Here is a 14,883-nt window from a genome sequence, read left to right on the forward strand (position 1 = left end):
TCAAATTATCAATTTCAAAGATTTATATTTCGAATGATATAACTTCCGATGAGACACATATAAAATATAACTTAGATAGAAATAGACATATTAAGAGACAATAGTTTGTCACATGGCACATTTTAAAAGGTTTTCTTCTTATTAGACTTAGGCCGTAAAATTCGAATATATCGACTTGTCAGAATATAAGTCGAACAACTCGATTTTTATTACAAAAATCGTTTTATTCGCTTTTTGGATACTTCTTTATACCCTATAACTTCCCTGTGAATGTTATAATTGAAAGTTAATTATTTTCAAAGTTATTGAGATTTTAAATCTCAAAAATCCTATACTCTGTATGGAAAATCTCAGCTTCGTTCAAATCCCTCTCTTGTAAAATTCGCCTACTGCGAGTTATTCGTTTCTTATTCTGAGAGGTCGATATAACTTTTCGTTCGAATAAAATTACTTTCGACTTATTTCATCTAACAGGGTTGATTGAGTTACTGTTATACTACCACAAAAAAATATTTCTGGACAGGATTTTTCTTATATTTTTCTCTATGACTAGAAAAATCTAAGGTTACGTTGACCTTTTACAACAACTAATGTCACCAATATTTTTGGCAAACATTTTCCGACACAATACATTTTATGAAGATAAATATTATTTACACTTCATTTTTAAAAGCGTAAATGCAACTCAACGATTTATCTTTAAATTCTTTATGTTTTTGAATTTCCATATTCAGCTACCAACCACTCATAAGATTTTTTTTATATTTTCCTAAAATAAAAACTTTCACATTCATTTTTTCTACTTATAAATATTTTCTAACAAAATATTTGAGGACTCTTTTCAAATTACATGTTAGTGAGTTTTTCCAACGTACCGTTATATGTTTCTCAATCTTTAACTACAATCGATGGGAAAAATGTACATAGATTGCTGAAAATGCAACAGATTTTTATGATTTTCTGTTTAAGTTACAGCAGTTTAACTATCAAAAGATAATATAAAACACCTCAATGTGAGTTGTGATTAAAGGTAAAATAAATACATTATCTAATTTACATTCTGGCGATTCTGGTTTGACAACAAATTATCAAATTTCATTTTCATCCAAATATACGTTTCTAAAGATGTGTTTTCTATATATATATATATATATATATATATATATCATATAAGTATATGTTATACAGATATTTTATTTTGTAAGTTTAAACAACTAAATTGTAACTAATAATTTGTTAATACTTTTTTCCATTCAATAAATAAATGGTCGAGTGATTTTTCTTCATTAATTATTGTATTTATCCATTTATGTTTGTAAATAAATGATGCATAAAATAATTGGCTTGGTTATAGAATAAAATCAATTTTCAAAACAAAATGTTTAATGGCGTATCGATTGACTACATCGTCTAATTTATAGTTATATTTTTTTATATATATTCCACACATATATTTCTAATAACATAATCGGTGGAATCGAGTCTTGTTTCAAGATATATGATTACTTTACTAACAATTTGCCAAATATAGTTCTCTAACTATAATCTGTACCATCTGTAATCCATATGAAGCATTATTTAACATAAGAACTCCGGTAGTATAAATATGTGAATTCTTTTACATTTAGGAGTAACTTTATAACTCCTTTTAAGTGAAAACAATTCTCTATCACTAAACTTTTTGTTTAAAGAAATCTTTTATTGGCGTATAAATTAAAAAGGTGGCAAAGCGTCCAAGGCTTTGAGAAATGCTCGAACTCGTGACTTAGATTCTATATATCTCAGAAGTAGTTTTGCATCATGTAAATGTTAAACTGTGATTATATATATTCATCTAGCGGTTCTCAACCGATTTGAACCGATTCATATATCATTCAAAAATCTTCCAAAATTGTTTTAAAAGTATCGATTTTTGGATAAAAATTAGTTATCGCCTATGAACCGGTTCATTACCGGCTCATAACCGATTGGAACCGATTCAGTTTTATAGGAAATTCCAAGACCTTTCCAACAAGCCCAAACATGACCCCATTCGCTTGATAAATGCGCTCTCTAGTGTCTTTTTAACCTTTGACCTTGAAAAACCGTTATTAGGAATGATTCAACGCAATTTTCATCTAAGGACGAAATGTCCGCCTGGGTGATCTCTAAAACATATCCATAAAATGAAAGAAATCACATGACGCGTTTTCGAGCAAGCCCAAAAAACATGGTTTTGGAGGGGATGGGGAGAGACAGGGGGGGGGAATATGAGGGGCATGTTAACGATCCTTGGGTCGACTTGTAGGGGGGTCCCCTGAAGGTCCCAAGTCGCTATATCTTACCGTTTGGCCTCTAGAGCTGGCGACATTCGGACGAAAAGACAAACAAACAGCGTGACTACATTTCTCAAAAATCGTCTGAAACGTGAAGATTTATTGAGAAAAGTGGTCTCCGGGGAGTGGAAGGTGAAAATTTTGAGGGGGTGAAAAAATTGAGGGATTATATATACTGCTCTTTCCGTGGAATTCAAGCAGTAAAAAAAAGATAGCAAAGCGTCCCCAGCTTTGCGGAATGCTCGAACTCACGAGATAGAGCTCACCGTGAATTAGATTTTTGCATAATCTTTTGGAATAACTGATCTACTAGAGATCAAATTGATTCATAAATCACAAAAGCATTTCAAAATCAAAAAATCGGTACTTAACCGATTCATTACCGATGAAGACCGATACAGCCGGCTTCTAATATGCAATACTTTTCTAAAAAATCCAAATTTAACCAAAATGAAAAATGAGCCTCCCAAAGTATTTGACCTTTAAACCTTCAATAATTTAAAATTGCGAATTTTCCGGTTATAGGTATGTTTAGGCGAAATATTCCCCTGGACAAGCTCTAAAACATATCCGAAAATCATTGAAAAAGCTTGGGTCAATTTTGAGAAAATTGAAAAAAAAATTATTTTTAGGGAATATTAATTATTGGGGATGTAAAATTATTCAAAAATCGGTACTTAACCGATTCATCACAGATGAAGACCGATGCAGCCGGGTTCGACATTGCAGTACCTTTCCAAAAAAATCCAAATTTAACCAAATCGGTTGAAAAATGAGCCTTCCAAAGTGTTTGAACTTTGACCTTCAATAATTCAAAATGGCGAATTTTCCGGAGATAGGTATGTTTGGGCGAAATGTTCGCCAGGACCAGCTCTAAAGCATATCCAAAAATCATTGAAAAAGCTTGGGCCAATTTTTTGCAAAATGGGAAAAACCTCATTTTTGACCTATTTTTGAGGGATAGGGAACGTACGAAAGGGGAGGGGGGGAAGTAAAGAGGTTGGGTACGAGACAATGTCATTTGAGGAGGGGTCATCGAAGGCCGGAAGTTGATATCTCTTACCGTTTAAGCTCCAGAACAGTGAGAAGTTGAAAAAAAGTCGATTATATAACTGCTCTCTCCTTGAGTTCGAGCAGTAGAATATAAGTAAATTAAAAGAAAATTGGGGAGCAGGAAAATTTATCAATACATCCCTATTTATATTTAACATATAAATAATAATTACATAAATACGGTGTGATCTCGATAGAGTCAATCTCCAATAGAGTCAACAGCTATTTTTTTTTACACAACGGATTCCAATAATGTCAAAAAAAAATCCAATAAAGTCAATAGGGTTGGAAATAATTAGTTGACTCTATCGAGGTCACACTTTATTAATTAAAAATCAGCTAAAAATCATAATAATGTTGAAGCAAAACTACCTCAATATTGCACATGCCATTGTTTTATTATTGATTAATTAACAATTGAGATTAAATTGATTGATTTGAGTAAAATTTTAATTTTGAATTTTAATGCAATTTTGTCTAAAACTGGTAAAGAAAGAAATACTTTAATATAATTTGAATCTAGATATTAAATATCTCGTAAGAATGAATAAATGTAATTGTCATGTATGGACGAAAAGTCAGATACATATCTAAAAATAAAACTTAACTAAAAGATAAAGCTCATTGAAAAGAATTTAAATAAAAAAGCCTCCAAAAACTTAATAATAGTAATACGGGTAATACTACTATAAAGTATAGTTTTTCATCATCATCACAAACATCAGATTCTCAAATTATATAAAAATTTTATCCCTTGTGACCTTTATGGTGTCACACACAAGAGAAATTTATGTCTATATTGAAGCAATTTCCCTTTGCATGTGTGGGAAAAACTCTTCAATATGGACATAAATTTCTCTAGTGTGTAGAGGCCATTACACGTTAGAGCAATGTATGTCCGTATTTGACAGTTTTTCCAACACAAGCGTAGACAATTTGTTTCAAAATGAACATAAAATTCTCTAATGTGTATGTGTAGAGGCCACTAGGTATTAATGTGTCAATATTTGTTGATCGAAATCGTAAAATTATTGTAAATATTTTGTTTATCTTTGAATTCGAATTAGCAGATCAGAAACAAAAATGTTCTCCAGAATTTTTCTCGAAAAATGTGTTCCAGAATTTTTTTTTCATTGAATCTACATTTATATTTTAAAATTTAATGTGTAATAATTTTACACATATTGTCGATTGCATTAAATGTTATTGTATCTTATATTAGTATCTACATATCTATACTGATGCAAAAGAAATACAGATACAGCAACAATCGATGCAAACAACGCTATACTCAATGTACGACTTTCTAAAACAGAACTTATTATTGTAACAATATATATTATAATCCTAATTATTTTACTTTGGGAGATTTACCAAACTATTGTCTTTTACTTATATATTATACGATAAATTTCATTCCGTTAATATGATTATCTAAATACAGACTAACATGTATGAGACAATATGTTTTTAACAATATCTAATGCCTTTAAATAGTACAGTTTTTTCTATAAAAGTTTTACCATAAAAAATTAATGAAAGTTTGCAAAACGAAAATATAGTAAATAAGTAATATATTGTATGTATCTGGGATGAGTGAAGAATTCATAGTCATATTTGCGTTTAACTTAAGAATACTAATATAATCACCGCAAGGTATCCTTAAATATATTCTGAAATGTCTTTCATCATTTTGCAGTGGATGTACTAGGGGAAAGTGCTCTCCCTTCGAACGTTCATGCATTCGAATAATGGGAATTTTTTTTTATTTTTCGTAAGAGATTTACACTAAATTATCACGTAATTATCAAGAATTGATGATAAGCCAACTAATATTTAATAGAAATGTGTAAGTCTCCTAGAAAAACTAAAAGAAAATTAAGATTATTCGAAGACATGAACGTTCGAAGGGAGAGTACTTTCCCCTACTGCACAGAGAGCGACAATCAGAACAAGTGACTTCCCAACTCAACAATTCAACCCAAATAGAGACAGGAAAAAATTCCTGTCTCCACCCAGGCTTGAACTGGGGGCCTATCGCAATCTAGGCGAATGCTCTACCAACTGAGCTATGAAGACACCAGCTCTGACTGTCTTTTGCTACTGATCTCAATTAATTGCCAACGTGCATTTCTACTCGTTTTCGACTCGTTCCACAAGTCTTGCGAACGGTATCATGCGTACAATTAAACCAGCAGCCCATGTTTTCCATGGACAATTAAAGTTGGGAAGTCACTTGTTCTGATTGTCGCTCTCTGTGCATAAACACAAAACTTCTTGGGCTTACGTACAAAGCGAACAGAGTCTGTTCAATCACTTTCCCCTACTGCTTCTATAAAAATCAAAGTGAATTTCCATTGTTTATTTTTTAAACATTTACTTAAAACATTTTTGGTGTATTCCATTTTAATAAAAATAATATACAATTTCACTGTCACACTAAAACGATTTAAGTTCTTTTCTACCTCAATAGAAGTGTTTCAACATTGAGATTAATTTCGCAATGACCATTCCCATCTAATATTTTATCATCTTCTGCTCTCTTTTCCACTTGAGCTTCTGCGACATCTTTTCTCACATTACTATTATCTATTGATATGGATGGTGAAAGAGGAATCTCCTCAATTTTCTCTAAGTCTTGTGCTAAACTATTGGAATTTTGTTTATGTATACGAGGCATGGCAGCTTTAGACAATTGCCCACTTATTTGACTTCTACAATCTCCGCTATCAATACTGTACTTTGGACCCTCGCGACTTCCACCTTGTCCACTCACATCATCTTTATCAAGACTAAACTGTCGACGCAATAGTCTACTGGATCCAGGTTTACCCATTTCGTGAAATTTTCCAAAAGGTGCCTTCAGATCCCCACTGCACTGTAGTAAATTACTCTCGCTCGGACTAAGGCACCGATAATGATTGTAAGGAGAGCTCAAGTCCATCATTTCCTCGATTTTTTTAAACAGTCGTGCTGAAGATGCTGATGAAGAACTTAGACGATTGAATGCAGAAGGATTCAAAAGGCCATCTGGTCCGAATTCTGACATTTTCCTTTGATTTGGGCTTACTGTTGTAGTAGATTTTAGAGGGAACTCTGGTACATTTATATTCAAATTAAAACCACTGGTTGACGATTCTAGAGATGTTGATGCAGACATAGTCGCAGAGGGAAATTCAGGTGCTACCGGAGGTGTGATCTCAACTTTTACGTCTGCTATTTCAATTGCTGTTTGGTCAACGCTAGTTCTTTGTATCATTATATCGTCACGGATTTGAGAAATATCTCCTAAACAATCATTCATTGCGTTTCTTATAAGTGTATCATCAAATCTGCAATTAAACACAGTACATCATATATGTATATAATTTTCCATACGAAAATTATATCCATATTCCATTCGACAATTATTATTAAAGTATATCAAAATCTAAATCTTACCCATGTACTTCACTATTAGGTTGTAGAAATTAGTAGCATGAAAATTATACAACAATATATAATATTAGAAACACTGAGATTATAAATTAATGAAATTTAAGAAAATAAATGTTTTGAAGATTTCTTTTTGTCATTATAAATTGTATAAGTAAGATATTTTTTTCCGTGTGGTTATAACTAATATCAATAATTGTTTTTAGGTAGGAGAAAGTGTGGTACATTCAAACGACTCAAGTTTTGATAAAGTATTAGGTGAGATTCTTAACAATCTCACCTACTATAATCCTAACGAAATTTCATGTCCTCCGATCGGCCCCAAACTTTGCCAAAATGTGTTTCGCCACTTCCTGATCCCGAATATATGGGGGGCTAAGTTACGTTCCCGGCCGACCGGCCGGCCGCTCTTTGGAACTTAATAGCTCCTAAACTAAAAGAAATATCGACTTGCGGTTTTCGGCAAAGGTTATATATCGAATGAAAATTGCAACTTGGTGCATTGTCCCCCCCACCCCACTCCTCATTCCGCCATTTTGAATACCCTCATTCTTTTGTTTTCTCAATGGCTCCGCCCCTATGGCATCGATCGGGCTCAAATTTTAGTATTTTATAGCTGGGCCTTATTGCTTTCGATCAATACCAAACTTAAGGTCCTCCGACCCCCTGACTTGAGCAATAAGGGTTAAAAAAATAATTTTTAAAATGGCCATAACTCCGGTTCTAACTTTCAGAATTTAAAACGTGAGGGCGTTTTGGAAAGCTCTCGTGAAATGCCACTTCCCTTTCTAACATCACAAGTTCATAAAACCACCGCTAGGGGCGCTATTTTTAAAAAGAAGATTTTTCAATTTTCTAAGTTAAATAACTCAGAAATTCCTTTATGCATCGGGCTGACATTTTAGTATGTTGTAGCCCTTGATTATACCTACCAAACAAAAAAAATACTTAAGTCGATCCATAACCCCTGACCCGAGTTATAAGGGGTCAAAGTTCGAAAATTGACTGGCATCTATCTCCGGTTCTTATTAACATATCGACCTAAATTTTGGTTTTTTGGTTTCGTCTCGATGAGCACTTTCAGATGGAAGTTCCAAAAATCATCACAGGTGGCGCTGCGATGGCGTCAAAATTCATCGAAATTCAAAATCATTTTTCTCAAAAACGGCATAGTGCAAGTTAATGAAATTTTAGAGCGTTGTAGTCCAGTCTAGGACGTTTCCAAAATGGGGCATAAGTGCGCTGTGATTTCAATAGAACCGGAGATATGAGGGGTCAAAGTTCACGAAATTCAAAAAATCATATCTCCGGTTCTGTGTGACCGAATTTGATGGGTGAGGGCTTAAACGAAACATCTCACAGTCAAAAAACCAATTTCAATATCACATAACCTCAATTATCTCGACACGTGCTTAACCGATTTTGATGATTACCTCAACATAATTATAGGGGACATTTGTCTCTATATTTCGTCCATACATCATTTTTCAATCAGATAATGCGATATGTCCGATTTTGCCGTTTAAGTGTGAAAAATTGATTTTTTTGAAATCATTTTAATTTTTGAATTGAATTTGAATTGATTTTTTGAAATCACTCAGATGCCTATTAAATTCGAAGCAGTTCCAATCAATTAAAAAATAATTAAAAAAAACTGCTAATTATTTTTGTTAAAAAATCAACAGAATCTTAAATCATTCCTACGATAAGTTGAGTATTATTTTAATTGATCTTCTCAACTATCAAGTACAATTATTTTCAAAAAATTGTACGATTTTATTATTTTTGTAATAATTATTCTTTATTTACGATCTTTTGGTTCTTATCAGATCAAACAGTCCGAAAAACTGTTACTATCCCACTGAATTTAAAAAGCATAATATTATACATAAAGTTAAAAAGCATAATTAAGTAATGGAAATTCCAGGAAATTCCATCATAGGTATGTATTATTCAAATCGTTCCTATCATAATATTCTACTCAAACTTGGTTTCTTACAAAACTATTAACACATAATTTAGTAACTTAAAAGCGATAATAAAAAGTAAGTTTTCTAATAAAAAGCAAAAGAATTGGTTAAACCCGTACCTAAAATATGAAATGCAATTTGAGATTGCTTTTGATATTTCAAAGAAGAATAAGACACTGAAGTATATTGTACAATTCACTTTTTTCAGAAATGTTTAAAGATTGCTTGATGTATTTCTTCTTTCGACACTATACACAGGGGAATCGCCAATAATGACGAAAACCCCTTAATAAAATGAAATGAAATGAAATGACTCTAAACACGTTTGTCATGCATTCACTAAGTTAAACATTTTAAATTATAATTAGCACTTTCACAAGAAAAATTTGTAATTGTAATTTTGTTTTTATTCTATTCGTAATAATTCAAAATTACTCTCTAAAATTAATTAACGCAGATTACCATAAGAAATATTCTAACTTACCCAATTGGTGGTGGACTGGGAAGAGGCTTATCAAATCCTTTTTTTCCAAGAAGCCAATATGTATTCATAAGTCCTTTTCCTTTAATCTCAATTGGACCACGTGGCTCTAAGGTATATCCTCCCGCTTTCTCTAGTCTATCTCGTGTGACTTCTGACAAATGTATTCGCCATGAAGAACCTAATATTGGAGAAGTACATACAAATAAGTTATAAGGGCTAGCTACAAGAATAATATCACAGAAAATTCTCTTTAGACTATTTATGTACATGCTGACAGATATTGTAATAAAGGTGTATTATCGGTATTATCCAATTTCAGCTAAATCACTGTTCTTCTCTATATACTTTTATAGAGTAAACAGGTGATACATCACAAAACCAATTACATTATTCCAATGTGACATTTCAATTGGAGAGTGTGGGTGTGGTTGCTCACCTCAGCAAAATGCTGTTTTTTAAGGGTGGATTTTGCTAGAATATAATATTTTATCCCTAAGCGCGGATTCAGTATTCCCCCACAAGAGTATATCATGGCTGTATCTAAAGGACTTTTTGTATATATTATATACAATTACCTGTTGACTCCATTCGAGATGCTGTATTCACTGTATCCCCAAATAGACAGTATCTCGGCATAGTAAGTCCCACAACACCAGCACAACAGGGTCCTGTAATAATATTTAATTAATAAGGAGTTATTGAGTATTACCTAATTATTTTAGACATATTCTCTCATTTGAATTCCTAAGTTTTAGATAAGATTCTTTACAATCTCAGCTTACAAACTTTTAGCATATCTCACCCGTATGAAGTCCAATGCGTAGCTGAAGTGGTACATTTGGTAAATGTTTCACTTTAAACAAACCACTTTGATGAAGTAGATCGAGCGCCATGGTTGCTATTTGTTCCGCATGATCGGGAATTCGTCCCGGGAGTCCACTTACAACCATATATGCATCGCCTATAGTTTCCACCTTTGATTACAAATAGATTAAATAGGTTAAAATTCTTCAGGGGATGAACTGTTTAAATATATATGTACACATAAGTATACTGTATGTGTATATGTTCTAATTATACTCATTATCATTTATTTCAATTTTTAAGTCACACACGATCAAAAATTTTCATATGGAATTTGTTCCGGTCACTTAGGCCTTTTTTGTATTTATATAAAGAAATTGTACCCCTATCATTTACAGATAACATTTAATGTTGACGCAAATCGTAGGAAAGTTCCACAAAATGTTATTCACCTTATAGACATCATAAGCATTTATGGTTGCATCAAAACACGTATATAAGTCATTAAGGAGATCAACCACTTGAACTGGACTACAGTGAGCAGCGATGGTTGTGAAGCCAACGATATCACTAAAGTATATAGTAACGTCCGAAAATTCTTCAGGATCAACAGCCAGGCCCATTTTCAGTTTTTCCGCAACAGAACTAACAAAAAATAAAGCACAAAATAGTTGATTTATATTTGTGTATTTGATGATGCTATTAGGATAAGGCCGGTTGCAGTTATACAATTACTTTTTTTTGTTGAAAAAAAGATCTTTTGATAGAGTATTACTATGTTTAGAAATAAAATGACTATAAATTGTACTATAATTTAAAAGCATTATTTTTTAATTATTTTATTAATATAAATTTAAATAATGTACCTTGGTAGCATTCTATTTAATAATTGTTCAGTCTTTTTTCGTTCTATGTCGAGTTGCTCTGTACGTTCTCGGATCAATTCCTCCAGATTGTTCGAATATTTCTCGAGCATTTGAAACATGGTGTCAACAAAATTCACTTTACGTCCGTGGTTGAGTTGTTTAAAGCGTTCATACACTCTTTAAAAAGAGATTATAAAATATACAATACATTTATATTGTAAAAGAATTCAGTAAATTAGAAAATAAATATCTAAAACTAAAGGTTTTTTTCTATTAAACAAAATTGCTATTGGAAATGTCTTTCACGTTTATTTTCATATCGACCACTCAGAATAATAAACGAATAACTCGCAGTAGGCCAATTTTACAGGAGAGCGATTTGAAGCTCAGATTTCACATGTAGAGTATAGGATTTTTGAGATTTAAAATCTCTATAGTCTCTTTGAAAATAATTATCTTTCAAGTATAATATTCACAGGTATAAACAAATATCCAAAAAGCAAATAAAACGATTTTTGTAAAAAAATAATGAGTTGTTAGATTTATATTCTGAGTGGTCGTCATTAGAAGTGAATGAAAAATAGAAGACTTGCTTCAGAAGGTAAAAATCATCCACGTAACTCAACTCATAAAGCGTATTCATTAATTTTTACTATTAGATTTTATCTGTTTAAACTCGCTGTTTCAATTTGTCACCACTCTCGAGCCTCGAGCTTAAACGACAAGAGGCATGAACATCCAAACTTTGGTGATCCCATCCCATAGAAAAATAATTCTTTAGACGTAATATATAGGGTGTTCCAGAAATCACGCAAGATTTAAATTGAACGGCATTTCTGAAATAAAGGTCCCCAATGAATAATAAAAATACTACGTGACAGTTTATAGATTTTTAGGGTTATTAAAAATCCATCACTAAATGACAGACCAACGCTTTTTTGTTATCAAAAAATATTTCAAAAATAATTAAATAATTTGGTTCTAGAATTGATCAGAAAATTGACTTAACTTAGCCAACTATGAAGAGTCTAATTCAAAAATTCACAGAACTGAATTAATTTTGGGGGCTAAATGCACTTGCCATCCAAGAACAAGCCCATAAAATGATTAATACTATCGTATCAGTATATTATCCTAAAATAAAGCTGATCAAGTGTTACTGTTACTGACGCTCGATATCGCGACATGATAACCGAGTTTATGAAGCCTAAATCAAAGGATTTGTTCATTAATTAATTATGAATTCATTAATATTGAGGACATGTGGATTTAGGAGGATAGTGTGACTTGTCATATAGTCTATGAAATGATGCAATTCCTGCATAAGACATTTCCTGATTGTGATTTTCTCTATTGGTGATCAGAATTGGTCCATTAGATCATGTAATTTTAGACCATTACATTTTTTTTATTCGGTTATTCGAAGTCACAAGCCTAAGTCAACAGATCTACATCCACCTCTGTGCATTAAAAGAGGACTTTTAACCCTGAATTATCGAAATTTAGCCATATTTGTCCAAAAAGGTCATGTAAACCTTAGACGAAAGGATTCATGCCAGCAAAGCCATGGAGGTTAATCACTGGATGCGATATTTAATACATGAACCCTATCTTATGTATCTTCTTTTCCAATTTAGAAAAAAACGTAATTGAGAAAAATGTGTTTTTTATATTTAATTTAAATCTTGCGTAATTTATGGGACATCCTATATTTCATTTTTCGCCCACCCCTCCCCCTTATTCTCCACTAAAATCATGTTTTCTCAATTTCTCCGAAAACAGCTCCAATTCATTGAGTATAATTTTGGAGTATAATATTTCGTACATATTAACCATGATAAGAAAATTCGACATTTTGAGTTTGTAACAAGATTAAAATATTTTTAAAGGGTTGTAAAGTCTTTAAAGTTCAAATACCTTCCTATATAAAATTCAGCAATTTATTTCGTTTTCAGATATGATTTAAAAAATCGAGAGAGTCCGAGCAGTAAAAGTGCCTGAACGAACATTTCATCTCTAATGCTGAAAACTTCAATTCATTCCTTCTACCGATTTTTCAATGTCAAATGTTCAAGTCTTGTAAATTGTTTCAATAAATTCTTAAAAAGTCATTGGATTCTAAAATTCAAAATTTTAACTAATTTTCTATTTTAAAATGATATTCCGATCGTTTATGTACCAGTTAAAAGCGCAAGTTTAAAGTCAGACAACTGTGTGAAATATAATTCACAGAAAGAAAACTATATATCCTCGTGAATTCGAGCATTATGCTCAGCACACAATAACTTTTGTTTTGAAAACATGCTTTTGGAATTTCGCAGAGAGTGAGTGAGATCTAGATTTAGTTATCTCGCTCACACTTATGGAAAATTCTGAAAACATGTTTACAAACAAAAGTTATTGTGCGCTGGGCATTACTCAATGCTGAGTTTTTTATATCTTTTTGTTTGTATTTCTACATGTTAAATTTTCTCTATCTTTCGGTAACTCTGAACGATAGTTCAGTTCAGATAGTTCAATTTCTTATTGGTTCTAAAAATCAAGGAAATATTTGTTTTTGTAATCTAAGTATTAAAATAATAGTAATACTAATAATATTAGTATGTACTAATAATAAGAATATAAAAAAATGGAAGATTATTGTTGTTTTTTTCTATAGAGTGGATTGTAGTCTCTTGTTTTTGAATAAAAAAAAATGCAATAAGTGCTCACGTGTTAAAGTCCGGTCGCATATCAGGCATTTCGGCCCAGCATTGACGCATAATATTTATAGCTTCAGGTGGTGCAGCTCCCTTAGACACTGATGGCCGTATTAAGGGTGGAGGGCGTTTTATTTTTGTTATAATATCTAAACAGAGAAATTTTGTTAAAAAAAAACATACCTAACATTTCATATACATTACCTTCAGGTGATAGAGAAAGCATACAATAGGGTTCTCCTCTCACAACGACCTCTTGCATTATTATTCCAAATGAATATACGTCCGCTGGTTGAGTGCCATGTTTAGAATATCCTTTTGTGTTCCGCAAAGCTTCTGGTGCAGTCCATAAAAGCTCTTTATTTAATATACAATCATTTTAACAAAATAAAATAATTAAATTACTAATTGGATACCATAATTTATATCGTAATTTTAAGTATTGCTAACCTTTAGGTGATTTAGATGGCATCACAATACCTTGGGCTTCATAAAAACTCGGTAAGCCATAGTCTGTGATTTTAAGGACCCACCTGGCATCGACAACACAATTTCTTGACGATAAACCACCATGAACTCGCAAAGGTGATGAGTGCAAATATCTCATACCCTGTAAATATGAGTGTTTTTTTAACATGATTTGTTATAATTCTATCGTATACATTTTTTTAAATTTTTCTTTTTTATTTAAATACATACGGTAATAGAAACTTCTTGAAATGCAAAATCGACTTATTTTTTTTTTTTTATTTATTTGGATTTTATCTCACTTACAAAAAAAGAAGCTGATATTGTAAGAATCTCAGCTAATTACTAAAATATAGATTAGTTGTAGATTTTTTTGTTTTAAATTAATTTATACAGACAATTAAATTTATTAATTTTAACAGAATTAACTTACCCTAACAAGATCAGTTAGTAGACTTAAACGAAACGACCAGTCTAATTTAATATCGTCCATTATAAGAACATCTTGTAAAGATCCTCTCGAACAATATTCGAAAACCATTGCAGTTCGATTTGCGTCACTTAGCCAACCTAAAAAAGTTTTTATATCTTATTTATTCATTGAATTTGCACATACACATGTTCATAAACTGATTTTAAAATTTCAAAATTTTATATGACTATTTTGGATTACTAGCGTAATCCAAATATATTTTTTTGCATAGAGATGAATTTTATTCAACAGAAGTGGTTTCAATGTTTCTTTACCTATATGAGTGATTCTAACCTTATTATATATAGCTCATAACA

General features: G+C 31.7%; 1 protein-coding gene across 1 annotated transcript in view; it reads right to left on the reverse strand.

The window, feature by feature from the left end:
- LOC129799438 (retinal guanylyl cyclase 2-like) overlaps window positions 1–14,883 on the reverse strand; it is a 22,930-nt gene continuing 8,047 nt past the window's right edge. Inside the window, 10 exon segments of the mRNA XM_055843296.1 lie at window positions 1–6,700; window positions 9,258–9,435; window positions 9,833–9,925; window positions 10,060–10,231; window positions 10,514–10,706; window positions 10,928–11,104; window positions 13,640–13,775; window positions 13,831–13,983; window positions 14,077–14,236; window positions 14,528–14,664. Of these exon segments, the coding sequence (XP_055699271.1) occupies window positions 5,830–6,700; window positions 9,258–9,435; window positions 9,833–9,925; window positions 10,060–10,231; window positions 10,514–10,706; window positions 10,928–11,104; window positions 13,640–13,775; window positions 13,831–13,983; window positions 14,077–14,236; window positions 14,528–14,664 (2,270 nt within the window). The 3' untranslated portion in view covers window positions 1–5,829.

Source organism: Phlebotomus papatasi, chromosome 1 (assembly GCF_024763615.1).
Source record: "Phlebotomus papatasi isolate M1 chromosome 1, Ppap_2.1, whole genome shotgun sequence".
In the NCBI taxonomy this organism is placed as follows: Eukaryota; Metazoa; Arthropoda; class Insecta; order Diptera; family Psychodidae; genus Phlebotomus; species Phlebotomus papatasi.